The following is a 16,812-nucleotide window of genomic DNA, read 5'->3' as shown; positions in this document are numbered from 1 at the left end:
TGATTTTAGCAGTTGCCTTACTGATAGGGTGGGTTTGCTAAATTAATTTAATCAAATGTATTATTAGATGTAAAAGAATACTTTTATGGGGAAGCATCATTAGCTTTTTTTATGATAGCATTCTAATATTTATTATAGCATTATCATTTAGTCTTGATTGTGAACTGAAGAGGTTCCATAGTTTGGTTGACAGTTTATATGTCGTTATATGTCCAGTTTATAATGTTCAGTTTTGGTTCAGATTTACTTTATTCTGATTTAATCCCTAGTAGACATTTTAAAGAGTTATCAGCAAGTTGCTAAAATGTAGGACCATTTGTCTGTATTGTATTCAATGCTCCAATATGCTTCTAGTGTGCCAAGCAAAAACTTTAAGGCTCTGAAACACTTTTTGTGTGTGCTGCATCCTTCTCCCACTGGCTTGTCCCACTTGCACTTCATCAGCCAGAGCAGCTTTGAAGAAGCAGAAGTGGAAGGAACGACAGCATCTGTTGGGAACTTGAAGCAACTTACACTATCTAATATGTACGTATTTCAGAGCTCTAAAGAGGCTTTTCTAGAAATAGGCAGCTGCTTGAAGCACTAGACCTAAATTAAGTGATTGATTTGATTGAATTGATTGAAGCTAATAAACAGTTAAAGCAGACCACAAATCAGACTGTGATTTTCATGAGTTCAATGCTTATGCAGTCCTTGTACACACTGATTTCTCTTCAATATGTCATTAAAAGTCGTGTTGTACATTTCATATTTGTATTATCTTAACAACTGGTGTTTTAAAATCCATTTCTGATGTCTAAGCTTGTGTAAATCTTATCTTGATCTCCAATATCACAAATATGGGAACAAGTCGGGTAAACTTCTAGCACGCCTATGCAGAAAATCTTTTGTCCCCACCACTTTGCTACTTTAAAAGACCCCCAGGGCAACCTAAAAAATTCCTCAGAGGAAATAATCTCCATATTGGAGGATTTCTTCGCAAGCCTCTATGATGCAGACCGGGCCACTGCCTTTCTAGAAAGAATTAATCTACCACAAATTGACCCTACTTCACTGCAAACCCTGAACACCCCAATGACTCAAACTGACATTAGCCGGGCCATCCAATCTTTAACAAATGGAAAAGCTCCGGGACCTGGCGACTATACCGCAGAGTTCTACAAACTTATGAACAAAACTCTTACACCCACCCTGCAGACAGTGTTTCAAACAATCCAAGAGGGAGGGGAATACCTCCCTTCTGGCTTTGGGGCTTACATCAAACTAATAGCTAAGAAAGACAAAGACCCCACTAATCCTGGTTCCTACCATCCAATTTCTCTATTGAACCTAGACGCCAAACTGCTTTCCAAAATTATTGCAAATCGACTGGCCTAAATTTTACCCTCACTAATCCTCCCATCCTAAGCAGGTGAGCACACACAAACACACATGTGAAAGGGATCAGGAACAGCACTGCAGCAAGGAGCTCTGATGAAGAAGGGAGCACCCTTCAAAACACGTTAGTTTTTATCCCCCCCCTTTGGATTTACCTGTAACCCTGTGTGGATATGGTTTACTTATGCCTGTTTTACCGTCACCTTTGTGAGTATATTTCCTAAATTAAATAAAATTAGTCACTATTTATTGAGGTAATGTGCAAGGTTTGTGCGCTCTTTCTTTGATCCTCTTCCAAGCAGGTTTCGTCCAGGGACGTTCAGCCACTTCAAATATACGTAAAGTCTTAACAGTCCTCAATCACGCTAAAAATAATCTTCTCCAAGACACAGCGATCATATCCCTAGATGCCGAAATGGCCTTTGATAATGTCAAGTTCACCTGGATGTTTTTAATACTACAGAGATTTGGATTTGCAGGCCCCTTCATCCATGTGATTCAAGCAATGTATTCAGCACCGACAGCCCAAATATTTGCAGCAGGCCACATTTCTAATCCTATAAATCTCCATAAGAGAACTAGACAGGGATGTCCACTATCCTCACTACTTTTTAATCTTGCTCTGGAACCCCTAGCCCACTTTTTGCTTTTCCACTCTGATCTCCATGGGGTATCAATTGGGCAACAAGATCTGGGATTATCGCTATTCGCGGACGACATTTTAATTTTCACCTCAAACCCCTCCTTGGATCTGCCACACATCCATGACACATTTACTGAATTCTGCCATTACTTAGGTTTTCGTATAAACTTTTCCAAGAGTTAAATTCTGCCGCTGTACCATGCCCGCCCTCCTGAGTTTACCCAGAATTCACCGTTCACACTAGCTCACAACTATATTACATATCTGGGTATTAAAATAGGAAAGCTGGCCTCATCACTATACATGCTTAATCTCACACCAACGATTAATAAAATTGTGGAGGAGTTGGAGATGTGGAGAGATCTACCACTATCACTTCTGGGTAGGTCGCATCTGTTTAAGATGGTGAGCTTCCTGAAGCTGTTATATCCTCTCCAGACTATACCCCTCCTTCTCCAGCATAGAGATTGCACAAAGCTAAACCAGGCAATATCTAAATTTCTATGGAAATGTAGACGTCCTCGCATTGCACCACACAAGTTATACCCTCCGAGGGGTGAGGGGGGGTCCGGACTCCCCAATATACGAACATATAACCTCTCCTGCCTCTTACGTGTCTATATAGACTGGCTTACTCAAGCGTCTGTATACTTCAACTTCCAACTCGAATCCGCTATGGTGTATCCATTCAACCTCACGGCCCTCCTACATTCAAATGTAAACTCTCTTCCGCCCCATCTAAAACACAACCCTCTTATCCGTGACACTCTTATTGCATGGAAGGAAGTGAGACGCAAGCTGGGAGTTTCTCCGTGGATTTCGTGCTTTCTTCCTATTCATAACAACCCATCCTTTCCCTCCAGTATGCAGCCTATGGTACTTGGGTAGCACAAAACCTTACTCTTATACAACAATTGTTGAACACTTCCACCGGCTCACCAAAACCTCTGCACCTCATCCAACAATCATACAACCTACCATCTCATCACTTTTTCTATATACTACAAGTGAGGAACTGTCAATTCTGTGACACCGACCAAGTCCATTAGATCTTCCACTATAATAATAGATGTATTGGCACAACACCGAAACTACAAAATATCAAACATCTATAAACCATTAAACCTTTTCTACACAAAACCACTGGAAACCTCGGCCTCAGTACTGTCCTGATTTAGAGACTTTAACAATGCCTTTTTAGCAGATCAAATACTATCAGGCTTTAACACCACATGAGCCTTCAACACCAATGAGTTTTGGCGCGAACAACAATTTAAAATTCTACATCGAGTGTACATGCCTCGAGTCTACTTGAAAGACAATCCTGCAGCGTCCAAATGTCCGCTCTGCAATACCCCTATATTTTCTCTACACCACAGATTCTGGCTCTGCCCCTCCATTTCCATCTTTTGGACACAAGTAATCAACTTTATATCCTTCGTCACCACTCTCCTGCTGTCTAAAGATCCACTACTTCTATTTGGCAATATGGAGAACCAACTAAAGGATCAATATCCTCTCAACTCCATGCTCTTAGAAGAAACAAACCATGGATATCTACTTGTCTCTTGGTAGCAAGAAGGACCATATTGAAAAAATGGGTCTCCAACCACCCCCCAACGTTATCTGATTTAAACCAAGATCTCAACTTTCTTCTATGTATGGACAAACTCAACCTAGTCTCTTCATACTCCAACCAAAAAGAAGACCAATACATCTGAAAATGGAACTCATATGTTACTGCAACACTCTCCTTACAGGAGCAAACATTTTTTCTCCAGGATGAAAGAATTTTTGAGCCATGACATGTAGCTCTCTCTGACCACACTTATTTCTTCTACACTATGTTAATGTAAAAGATAGTTTATGCTAATTTGTTCAGGTTAATCTCTGTTCCCTTCACCCCCTTCGAGGTTCTCTGTGTTTTCGGCCCTAGGAAAGGGCTGGATAGTTTGAATGCTTAGCTATTACACACAACCAATACATCTCCGCTCGAAGTGCAAATCACACTACAATTGGTAACCGGAAAAGAGATCGTTTCTCGCCAATGTGAGACAATGTGCAGAGACACGATATACTCTAAGCCCAAATTCCCAACAACCCTGTCATGCTCATATACACCCGAACTCAGACCTACTTTTGTTTCCTGTCCTCCTATCCATCCTTTCTCACACCCTCACGGACTTAGTGGCTCTCCGGGCATTCAATGTTATACCCCCTTTTCCCTCCCCTTCTTTCTATATCATTTATTTTCCTCCACTCTCTTTCCTAACCTACTGTACTATCTACACTATAATCATCACCTCCTTCTCACCCTCCCTTTTCTTCATCCTCTTTCTTCATCTTCATCCCCCTTCTTCCCCCACCACCTATCTCATACTCTTATACAGCCTCTCCCAGTATCTATATTTTTTTAAATGAAGTCATATGTTCATGGTAGACCTCAAGTCAACACACCTAAACCCATCACACACCCAGAACCAAAACCCAACACCAATACTCTATCGCTTTACTCACCCACTCATCCTACAAACTCCAAATATTTCCCTGGTATTCTATGAGGCCCTACCTTTCTCAATATTTTTTTCACTAATAGTCTCATTTGTATGGTCTACTCACTGTATGACTTAAAAAACCCAATAAATCTTCCTTAAAGAAAAAAAAAAGCTTGTGTAAAATGTGTAGGTCTTTATACTGCTAAGGCATCAAATTTCTAATTAATTCTCTTTCTCATACAGGGAAATCTTATTTAAGAAATCGTCTTTTTCGAGGACTTGACTCTTGGCCTTCATCTTTCTGTGTATGTACAACATAGTCTATTACTTAGTCTTTTCTTTTACAACTTTTGGTAGTAAAGTGATACAGTTTATTGGTTAACTCAGTAAGTTGAAAATATTTTACCAGAGACTTTTGGTCTGTTTGGTTTGCCATAATACAATTCTGACGCTGAAAACCTTACAGTTCTACACTTAGCAGGAAATATAAATGTTTTCTTCTCATTGACTATGGAAGCTGATATCACTCATATGTGTAGGAAGTAAATACCAGTATGCTTTTTGCTTTGTGTGTGGTTTCTTAGCTTCTTTACTACTTGTTTCAAAACCATTTGTGCTCATCTAATTAGTGAAAAATGGTACCAGGCTGTAACAAAAGCTGTGCTTTCCTTGACATGCTTAAAATGAAACACTAAAAATTCTACCTCTATTTTTGGTCTTACTGTATATAATTAGGTTTATGAGGGTGTTTAAATTTTAACTTTGGGCTATTTTGTTTCTGAAAACGTCCCACTAGCCAGTGTTAAAAACATTTTTACCTGCCACAGAATGTCCTCGGTTTTACAGACTGAATGATGCATAGGACATGCTGTGAGTGCAGCATGCCATAGCCCTTACCTGCTCACCATGACACCCTTCATTCGCAGTGTAATTGTGCAGAGATCAGCACATAAAAGTATACATTTATTAACACCTTACTGCTTGTTAAGTCCAGGTGCCAGATAATCTAAACAAGCCAATTCTTTTAGCAAAAATTTGCTAAGAAAACTTTGCTTTATGATATACATATATTTACTAGAAAAAATGTGCCTGTTCTAGAACAGAAAAGGTTGGGGATGGGAGAAAGGGGCATAGCGGCAACAGTAATGGTACAAGCAGGAGGATTGAGGTGGTGGCAAAGGGTAGAGTAATGAAGGCAGAGAAACTGTTGTGAGGGTAAGGGAGGAGTGATGAAGGCAGGGGAAGAGTAGTTAGGGCACAGAAGTGTGGTGATGACAGGGAAGATTAAGAGCAGAGTTAAGTGGTATAGGCTGGGAAGAGTGGTGAAGGCAGGAGATAAAGGATGAGGGCAGGAAATATTAGTAAGGGCAAGAAAGAGTGGTAGGGGCAGGTAAGGGTGGAGGGAAAAGTGTTAAAAGAGACTGATGTGTTTCAGAGTGATGCTGAGTAGTAAGGGGTAGTGATGCTGATAGTTCTTCCCATAGAACTATCACTAAGCCATTTATTGAAGAACACATTTTTACAATATTTTATGCAAGAATTAATTTTTTTTGGCATGAAAATAGTTTCACAATCTTTCTATGTACATACCTAACAATGAATCCTAACTGAGCACTATTTTGAGCACTGTATCTGTATGGCAACAATGAGTACAAAGGGAGAAACATAAACTCTATATTACTTCCTATGTCCTTTGTTATAATACTTAAAGATATTATGGTCACCCATACTTGTATAAATGGGGACTCTCTATGAATTTCAACATCTTGATGTAGGGGGATACTTTATGTATTAAATACTTCCCCAGTCATTGCCAAACCTAGGACTGAAAAGCTTATCTTAAATGTTTTATGTATTTTAATTATTCTCTAATATACTTTTTTGGTAGGTCTTATTTACCAGCATCTATAATTATGTATATAATTTTTACTCTGGATTTTTTTTTGTCATATTTAGACTCGAAAGCCAAGGAAATTTGATAGCGAGCTTCCTGATATATCTGTATATGACCTTCAGTTTTTGCAGTCACTTTGTCCTCCAGAAGTGCAACTTTTCCTCAGGTAATGTCCTCTAGATTTAATTGTTATTCTTAATTATAGCAAGCTTTGCTTAAAGCGGGACTGTACATAGCTCCAGTGATGCAGCTTCCCAAGCTCCCCCACCCAGCTGGCTACCGGATCTCGATTGCTGCCCGCTTTCATTGGCTTGGTGGGGATGATGTCACTCCCGTGCATGCATGGGAGTTCAGTTGGATTCAGCATTGCCTCTTCTGCATTAAAATTCCTGCCTGTTCGCCCTATTTTAATTTTGCCCTAAAGTTCCACTTTAAAGTGGATATCGTGTCAAAACCTTTTCTTCTAGTTAGGGTAGACTGGGGATGGGTTTAAATGACTGTCAGGTTTTATTTGTTTCTCTGTGCATTTTGGGAAGACTCATTCCCTAATTTTCTTTTCTGGCAATATAGAGAAAACTTAGTCTTTTTGCCTCTAATAATAATATACATATAGGCATGGCAAAGATGTATAGAGACTGAGGCAGTTACTAGTATAAGTATAGTTACTATTATACATTCTGTATATTGGTGTGAGGCAGATAGCAGCTCTAATTGATGCTTGTAACTTTTTTTATTTTGGGTACTTTTTAGTATTGGGAAATTATTTTGTTTTTTTGCAGTAAACTTCTGTTATTCTAACTCATCCCCTCCTACTTTTTTTTTTTTATTGGTTTCATATCTCACTTTTATACTTTAGTGCTCACTACATTCACCTGATAATTTAAGGCCCATACATTTATTGGTCTTCAGATTCGCTCTTCTAGTCATACTCTGCCACAGCAGTAATATGCTATATGAGCTTGCTTCAAAAAAAACAAATAGAATTCAGACATTTCAAAGATCCCTATATTTGTACTTCATGCTTCTTTTCAAAATATAGTCCATTTTTCATGTTCCTATTCATACTGACATTTTATATATTGCTGCAATAGTGAGTCATCGGAGCAAGCAGGTGGTGACCTGGATGAAAATAAATCTTATTAAATTAAGGTTGCATTCAACACACACAATGTCTGACATTTGAAATATTGTGCAGTCCAGGTTGAATCCAATATCACTTTAGAAGAGGAAAAAAAGAAGATTTACTGTTTGCATGATTGTACATTTCTATTTCAACTCCAATAGTTTTGCCGAGCAAAGTCCCTTGGGTATTAATGCAGTTGTTCATTCATTACAAAGCTGAATAGAGGCATTTAATCAAAGAATTTGCCAAGATTTTTCTTTTTTTTTTTCTTCACTAACAAGCACTTGTGATTAATAGGAAATCAATGACCATAAATTATGGCTAAGCAGTGAAACAAATGTTTTTGGAATTGTCTAATTAAACATATTGAGAATTAAGTTAGACATTCTTGTTTTTGAGAAGTGCAGTGGCGTTTTAATACAATTTTCTGTGTTTCCATTTTTATCTTTATGCCAGCAAAATAATTTTTTCTTCTGAGCAATATTTTTTTAGCTTCAGATGGAATTTTTTTTTGGTTTGCTTTTAAGACAATTTACATGGACTTTAATATGTCTCTTTTTCATGTTCAACCTTAAAGTCTGATTTCTTATTTATTTTTTAATGCTAATGATTAACTACTTATTGCTTTGAAAAAGATAACGTTAAATGTAGAATTCATGTTCTTGAATGCAAGCAAGTTAGGTTATCTTCTATTGTGTTTTGTCCCCTCAGGGTACCATTACTTTGTGATTTTGAGCCTCTGCACCAGCATGTCCGTGCTCTCCACAACCTGGTGAAAGCTGCACAAAGTTTGGATGAAATGTCTCAGACTATTACAGATCTGTTAAATGAACAAAAGGTGTGGTATTTTTGTGGTACATATATTTCTAGTACAGTAGAGCAGAAAATAGACGTAAACCCCAAATCAATGTTTGCTAAAGTGTATGATAAACAGTGACATATTTATTTTGTTAAACTACTTGTTTTTGTTTTTTCTTTTTTTTCACAGCAATGTTTATCTCATGTAGCTATTTCCTGTTTATATGCCTGCACTATAATGAAGGCTGCATGGCATTTCTTGGGGTGTGATTCGGTGTGACACGGTGACAGCACCTGAGCACAACTGGGAGAGAATGTTGTTACCCTATAATAGGGAGTGCCTAAACAATTACCTTAAAGCCTAAGTTTGCTAAAATAAATAAATAAGCACAAGGGATAATACTCGCCTTCAGTGAGATGCATCTGTCTGAAGACAAGTAACACCCTTACGTATATTCTTTATTTTTTTTAAGTAAATATAGACTTTAATGGTATGATCACCAAGTATTGCTGTAATTTAATGAAAGCTGCAGATTTAAATATATTAAGTTACTTTTGAATTTGCATTACCGTGTTAAAGCATAAGTTTGAATTTAAGGTGGTACCATTTATTAGCTAGGTATAAAGATTATAGTACAAGCTTTTGAGGCACGCTATCTTCTTCTTCAGGCACCCACATCTTACAGTACATATGAGATTTTCGTAATTGGAATGACTATACTGTAAGCTTGGTGCCTGCTAAACAGAAGCTGTGTTCAAATGTGTAAATCTATATGAATTAAATATGAACTGTTATAAAGTACTCTTGCATAGTAATAGAAACTCACTTGTGAACCAACCACTGTTGCTGTTCTTTATGACTTACATGATTGTGTCATCTGTAAGCTAGCATCTCCGTCCAAAAACAAGATGCTGACTCTGAATGATACATGAACAAAAATGGCACTGTCCCTTTGTAAATAGAAGCTGATAAAGGCATTGTTTGAGTGAGTACTTTGATCTGCGTGAGAAGAAATAAATACCTGGAAGTGTTGCACTTTCACAATAATGTGCATTCATGTACCTAACAAAAAAAAAACATATCTGATGCTAGGTCCACTTTAGGGAACTGGATTTTTTTTATCTTAATCATACAATACAAGACACAAGCTGAATATTCATAGACGTGGGTTATAGGCTGGTCCCTTCAGGTGACTGACAAGCTTTTGAGGATTGACCACCCGGGCATCCCTCCTGCCCCCCCAAAACCCTACTCCTTTTCATGAGCCTCAGTTTTTTGCTACTGTCCTAAGGTGGTGAACTTCCGCTCCTTTATGGAGATATAACTCTTAGCGTAACTACTTTATTTCTCTTTTGATTCTTCAATCAACTCCTCACTGACTTCTAATACAATAGAAACAGTGCATCTGAATTGTGCAACCTTGGTAAAACCTTGGGAGCTGTACCTGGTCTCTATGCTGTGGGGATGGCCTGTAATGTTGTCATTTGTATTGATGAAAGGCTCTTCACTACCTGGACTTAGCCAGAGCCATTAGAATTTACCTCAAAGCAACAGCTTCTTTTGAGAGGATGGACTCCCTACTTGTCCTACCCTAAGGCCTTTGCAAGGGATATGCCACATCCAAATCTACCATCGATAAGTGGATAAGACCACTTATTGCCAGAGCTTACACTCTAAAGAATATGTTACCCCAGCATTTCATATTGCTGATGTGTGTTTTTTGTGCCATGTACGTGTGTTAAAAGGTATCCTGTTCTCTTTGTATTTCTTCCTTTGTGTAAAATCCCAGGTGTCCCTGCCAGTCCCCCTGATTTTTTATTTTAAACTGACCACACTAGACATGAGAGCACATCCATCTCAGTGTGGTATGTTTTTCTGGCATCCTTCAGTAATCAGACTTGTGCTGACATACCCCCTGCTGTACAGCCATTTACTGTTTCTCTTCCCCCACCTCTCCAAGCCCCTTATGCAGCTGAGAACAGAGATTGTGTAATGAAAAAATAAAGAGGAAAAAAGGTGTGTAAATATATATTCTGTGCAAACATTTTAGGCAGGTGTGAAAAACGCTGTAAATCAAGACAGCTTTCAGAAATAAAAGTGTTAATAGTTTATTTTTATCAATTAACTAGCTGCCGACCGCAGATAGCCGAATGACGGCTGCACTGCGGCCGGCCAGTTCTGAGTGGACGTCATATGACGTCCTCCCAGAACGCGCTCTCCTGCGCGCCCCAGGGGGCGCGCACCCGGCGATCTCCATGATCGCTGTGTCCTACGGACACAGCAGATCACGTGATGTGGTAAAAGGCCAATCACAGCGGCCTTTTACCACGTGATCAGCGGTGTCCAATGACACGCTGATCAGAGGGAAATGCAAGTGCCGGTTCTCGGCTGCTCTTTCCTCACGCTGTCAGATCGTGAGGAAAGTACTGCCGAGAACCGGCAGTTGTCAGAGCGGGGATCGGCACCGATCATCAGGGCACTGATGATCAGTGCCATGATGATCGGTGCCCAGCAGTGCCACCCGCAAGGTCCGCCCACCTGTGCCCAGCAGTGCGCCCACTAGCTCCGCCCACCCGTGCCCAGCAGATCACCCACCTGTGCCCAGCAGTGCACCCACCTGTGCCCAGCAGTGCACCCACCTGTGCCACTCTGCAGTGCCACCTACCTGTGCCCAGCAGTGCCACCCACCTGTGCCCACCAGTGCCACCCACCAGTGCCCACCCACCAGTGCTGCCCACCAGTGCCACCCACCAGTGCAGCCCAGCAGTGCTGCCAGTCAGTGCCACCAGTCAGTGCCCAGGGGTTGTGCCAGTCAGTGCCGCCAGTCAGTGCCCAGCAGTGATGCCAGTCAGTGCCGTCTATCAGTACCCATCATCAGTGTCACCTATCAGTGCCGCCTATCAGTGCTGCATATTAGTGCCGCCTATCCGTGACACCTCATTAGTGCTGTCTATCAGTGCCGCCTATCCGTGCCACCTCATTAGTGCTGCCTATCAGTGCCCTTTAGTGCTGCCTATCAGTGCCCATCAGTGCCGCCTATCAGTGCCCATCAGTGCTGCCTCATCAACGCACATCAGTGAAGGAGAAAAAATACCTGTTTGAAAAATTTTATAAAAGAAACAAAGAAACTTTTTTTTTTCAAATTTTTTGCACTTTTCTTATTTATAGCGCAAAAAGTAAAGCGCCCAGTGGCGATTAAATACCACCAAAAGAAAGCTCTATTTGTGAGAAAAAAATGATCAAAATTTCATATGGGTACAATGTTGCATGACCGCGCAATTGCCAATCAAAGTGCGGCAGCGCTGAAAGCTGAAAATTGGCCTGGTAAATAAGGGGGTATAAGTGCCTGGTAGGCAAGTGGTTAACAAAATACACAGGTTTTGAAGGAACTTGGCAGGTAAGTTGTTCCAGACATCTTGGAGAACCATCCGCAGATCTTCTGTGGATGTAGGCTGCATCAAATCCCTTTGTCTCTTCATGCAAACCAGAGCATAGAATGCATGAAGATAAAAAACCTTGAGCCTTTACAACCACTTTAAAGTCACTGTTTGATGCTGTCAACTTGACATTATGGAGTGGCTAATACGAATTAATAATATCTCTGCAGGCATATAATAATTTAAAATTGACCCATTTAAAACATAGGCTAATGTCCTTATACACCTCAAAGCATTTCCCCTGCATCTGGGTGAAAAGCCTAATCCCTTATTAAGTAGTAAAATGCGATCATCAGTAAGGGGAAAGTCAGTAAGATTAATAATGTTACTGATAGTCATGTTTATCCATTTGTAAATTGTGTTTTAATTATGATCCCACCAAATATGTAGCAAAATTCTGCAGGTATGAACTATCCTTTTATTACTTGGATATTTGTACAGTCATAAGGTTATGTTATGCCATACTTCTCTTAGTGCTGTACTTTGCATTGCCAAGTTTGTCAGTACGATGTAGTTACATTGTATCAAATTATTGCTAACTACCACAGTTTAAATTGATTAAATATCTTAACTGGTTTTCTTGACTTTTTTTTCAGGTGTCTAATGGTCAAGTTTCACCACAATCTGCAAATACACCAAGGATTGAAAGTGCAACTGAAGCTACAACTACTACCTCATCCAAATCTCCTCCATCGCTTAGTCTTCAGGGTCCCATTTGTCCATCTGTCTCCATCCCAGCACCCTTAGAAGAGTTGTCTCCAGATAGTATTGATGCTCATACCTTTGATTTTGAGACGATTCCCCATCCACATATTGAGCAGTCACTTAAACAGGGTTCCTTGGATTTGGACTCGTTAGCAGATAGTCCTGAATCTGACTTTATGTCTGCTGTCAATGAATTTGTTATAGAGGAAAATCCCATCTCCCCTAACATTAGTGATACACAAAGTCCTGAAATGATGGTGGAGTCTCTATATTCATCGGTCATAAATGCCATTGACAGCAGGCGTATGCAGGACACAAAAGGTAGTAAAGATAACAGTGCCGAAAACATATCTTTGAAAGCTTGTGTGGACAGATGCAGAGTTGTTGCTCAAGAATCAAAAGCCAATTTGCGAAATTTTAGAGAAGAGCTTTGCCAATTAAAGATACTTGTACAAAGGGAGCAGAGTGAATTTGCCAGTGCAATTAAATCCGTTTCTACAGAGATCCTAAAAATGATTCAACATGCTAATGTTTCTCTTGAAACTGCATTGAAAGAGAAACATTTTGAAGAATTGCAGCTTCTACAAAAATCTTATGAGAAGCGACTACAGCTGTCAAAGGAAGACCTTAATGTAAACGAGGAAGTTATAAAACAGTTAAAAAGTAATATTACGGGACTGAACGAAGATTTGCAAACTAAACAAATGGAAGTTGCTGCTGTCAGAACTGAAAATGAAACATTTCTTCACTTACAAAATGAAAGAGATCAGAAAATGATCCATCTTGAAAGTGCCATGAGGGAACAAACTTATGAAATGCAGAAGCTCAGAGAGTCCCGGGAAACAACCTTAGAGGACTTGAAGAAACTTCATGCAGAGAATGAAGAAAAACTCAGACTTCTCAAGGAGGAGTTTAAAATTTTAGAGCAAACACATCTCAGAGAAGTAGAAGATCATTTACAGCTCAGGCATGCACAAGAACTTGAAGATGTAAAAGTAGAATATAAATGCTGCATGGAAAAACTGCAGTTAGAAAATAAACAGAAAGTGGACCAATTGCAGGAATCTTGTGCAGCTGTTGCCAAGGATAAAGATTCTCTGCTTCAGGAACTAAACCTTAGAATTTCAGAACTTTCTGATATTAGATGTAAATTAGAAATGGAATTGGCTCTTAAAGAAGGGGAAGTTGATGAATTAAAATTAATTATGGAAGAAAATAAAGCACAGCAGCAGGACACCTTGAATTACCAAGTCAGTGAGCAAACTGAAGCACTAAAGAAGGAAATTATTCACTTAAATAATGTGATAAAAAACAAGAAAGGTGAACATGAGCTTGGACTGGAAGAACTCAAAATGTTATTGACAATGGAGAAAGAGCAATGTATTTCTCAAATGCTGAATATTCATGAAGCGCAAACCAAATCATTACAAAGAGACATTAATAATCTTACCAGTGTCCATCAGCAAGCACTAGAAAGAGAGAGCAGGCTTCAGGAAGAACTTAATGTCTTACAGATTAAATTAGAAGATGCTTTAAAAGTACTTGAAAAGCAAACTGAGCAGCATGAAAAGGCTTTAAAACAACAGAAAGAAATGTATGAAGCATCCATACAAAAACTTGAAGAAGCTCGGGAACAGCTGCTATCTGCACAGAAGCTTGAAAAGGAAACCTTGACACAGAAGTTTACATGCGAAAAGGAAGACTCAGCACAGCTCAGTGTTAAGGACTTTGAGTTGCATATGCAGAATGTTGAAAAAGAACTCTCAGAAAAAGTACTGCTTCTTCAACAGCAATTAGGCAAGAGGTAGGAAGCTATTTTTATACCCTTTGTATAAATGGAAAGCTGGCTACCTTAGGTTTGTGAATGAAACAAAATATGAACAAACAGAAGTGGACTTTCAGGTTGTTGGTTTTAGGAGGGAACAGAGGTAAGGAACATCATAAAAGATAGCAGCCATCTTGTTGCATTAGCTTTGTCCTCCAGCAGCATAATCATGGCTATGACTTGGAAAATTAATTTTATGAGCTAGTACCATCGGTTAAATGGCTATTTAGGTGCTATGTTCATTCCTGGTTGTAAGAACATGTATAACACTGATAGGAAACCTGACGTGAATACAACCCCCTGCCATTGCTGATCTCCTTCTCCAGAGAGTCAACGACCTAGAATGAGATTAGACACTCTGTTAACATCGGTATGTGTGATATTTATATTTGGTTTAGACCATTGACTGACTGCTGGCACTTCATCTGCATTGTAGCCAGCGAATTAGAATGTTCATAAGTAGAAGTCAGAAATGGCACTCTCCATACCTCTTCAGTATAGAATTCATTTAAAGCGGAGTTCCTCCTGAAAAAAAAAAAATAAGTCAGCAGCTACTAAAGCTGTAGCTGCTGACTTTTAAAGTACAGCCACTTACCTGTCCCTCAGTCCAGCAGTGTCTTCACCACCACTGGTTTCACTTGCCATCTTCTCTCCCTGGCGCCGGCATCTTCAATGTGGGCACCTGCTTGTGAGAGTTTGCGGCTCCACACCCGGGTGCCCACTGTGCATACGCGAGAAGCGCTGCACTTTGTGAATGGCCCCGTAGTCTTCTGTGACCTGTCACATGTCCCAGAAGACTACAGGGAGGGAGGGGGGAGGACTACTTCCGCTTCCGATTGCCTAGGCCAGTGGTCGGCAAGCCGCGGCTCGCGAGCCACATGCGGCTCTTTACACGCTTTAATGCGGCTCTTGTGTGCCGGGCGCCCGCTCCCCTCCCTCCTCTCGGGCGGCAGGGACTCTGCAGCGTGATCCAAAAAAAAAACAGCCAGGGCAGCGCGCTCAAATGCAATGATTGGCCAGTCTCGCTGCCACTCACATCCTGATAGCCAGTGATTGGCTGTCAGGATGTGTGTAGGCGGGGCAGCGTGACGAACGTGAGAGGAGCTAGGCTCCTCTCACAGTCCGCCCTGAAGACCGGAGCGGCGCGGGAACACGGCGAGAGGAACGCGCGGAGCAAAGGTAAGTGAATTGACACAGGGGGGACTTGGCTTACTACTTGCTACTTACTTACTACTACTATATGAGGGATGAATTAATGTGGAGGATGAATTACTATAGGGGGGATGAATTACTATATGGGGGGTGAATTACTATATGGGGGATGACTTACTATAGGGGGGATGAATTACTATATGGGGGATGAATTACTATGGGGGATGAATTACTATATGGGGGATGAATTACTATGGGGGATGGATTACTATATGGGGGATGAATTACTATATGGGGGATGAATTACTATATGGGGGATGAATTACTATGGGGGATGAATTACTATATGGGGGATGAATTACTATGGGGGATGAATCACTATATGGGGGATGAATTACTATGGGGGATGAATTACTATAAAAACTTATTGAAACTAAAAACAGTGTACCATCCTATGTATTTTCAGTTTTAAAAATGTGTCTCTCAAAATAAATTTCAATCGTGGTTTTGGCGAGATTTGGCTCAGTTGAAAAAAAAGGTTGCCCACCACTGGCCTAGGCGATCGCAGTGCAAGTGGAAGCGGGTACCATTCAAATTCGGGTACCCACTCCCCAAAGGTGCCAATCCTTAATGGGGAGCGGGGGACAAAGGCTTAAAGCGGAACTTGCCCTTTTTAGTGAAGCTCCGCTTTAAGTTCACCCTTGTCCTATTCACAGTGGTTAAAACAAGCCCATGGCTGCAGCCACAGCCATGAGCTTGTATCATTATGTCAGCCAGTGATTGGATATTTGGTATAAATGACCAGGTCAATTCAAAGGCTTGGTTCACACCTCTGCAATTTTTTTTGATCTGTTTCTGCAGTGCTTTTTGCAGCCTCTCCATTGATGTCTATTGAACCAAAAATGCACTGTTTTGCATTTAAAAAAGTCCCTGATCCTTTCCAAAAACTCAGCAGCTGAAAGAAGAGTAGCTGTGAATGTGTCCCATAGGAAATCATGTTAAATGGACTGTAATGCGTTTCTGTAGAAAGCACTAAAAAACATATAGGAGTGAACCAGGCTTACAGCCACCTGATCACTTTTATGGTAGTGAGAAAATATATAATTGTTTTAGGGCTCTAAGAAATTTTCTAGCAAAAAATGCTGATTGTACCGTGTATCAAAAATTTAAAAAAAAGTGCCCCGAATGTGAGTAGTTAAATCAGTTTCTTGAGATAGATCTATGGACAGGCGTAAGGCTGCTTTCATACTGATCAATTTTTCTTCTGCTTTTGCATTAAAAAAAACATAAGGAAAACGCATGACCTGGAAATACTATGGAACTGGTCAGTTATGGTTCTGCTGCATTATGTTATAACCTGCT

General features: G+C 40.2%; 1 protein-coding gene across 5 annotated transcripts in view; it reads left to right on the top strand.

Annotated features, from left to right (window-relative positions):
- Nucleotides 1–16,812, top strand: part of RB1CC1 (RB1 inducible coiled-coil 1) — a 215,843-nt gene that overhangs the window by 128,293 nt on the left and 70,738 nt on the right. For all 5 annotated transcript variants that reach the window (XM_089678426.1, XM_089678422.1, XM_089678425.1 and 2 more), the window contains exons 11-14: nt 4,759–4,820; nt 6,472–6,575; nt 8,244–8,370; nt 12,365–14,277. In XM_089678426.1, coding sequence (XP_089534552.1) covers nt 4,759–4,820; nt 6,472–6,575; nt 8,244–8,370; nt 12,365–14,277 — 2,206 coding nt within the window. The remainder of the gene's footprint in view (nt 1–4,758; nt 4,821–6,471; nt 6,576–8,243; nt 8,371–12,364; nt 14,278–16,812) is intronic.

This window comes from Staurois parvus, unplaced genomic scaffold (assembly GCF_062004578.1).
Source record: "Staurois parvus isolate SC_StPar_1 unplaced genomic scaffold, SC_StPar_1.0 ptg000205l, whole genome shotgun sequence".
NCBI lineage: Eukaryota > Metazoa > Chordata > Amphibia > Anura > Ranidae > Staurois > Staurois parvus.
This window is presented reverse-complemented; position numbering and strand designations above follow the sequence as displayed.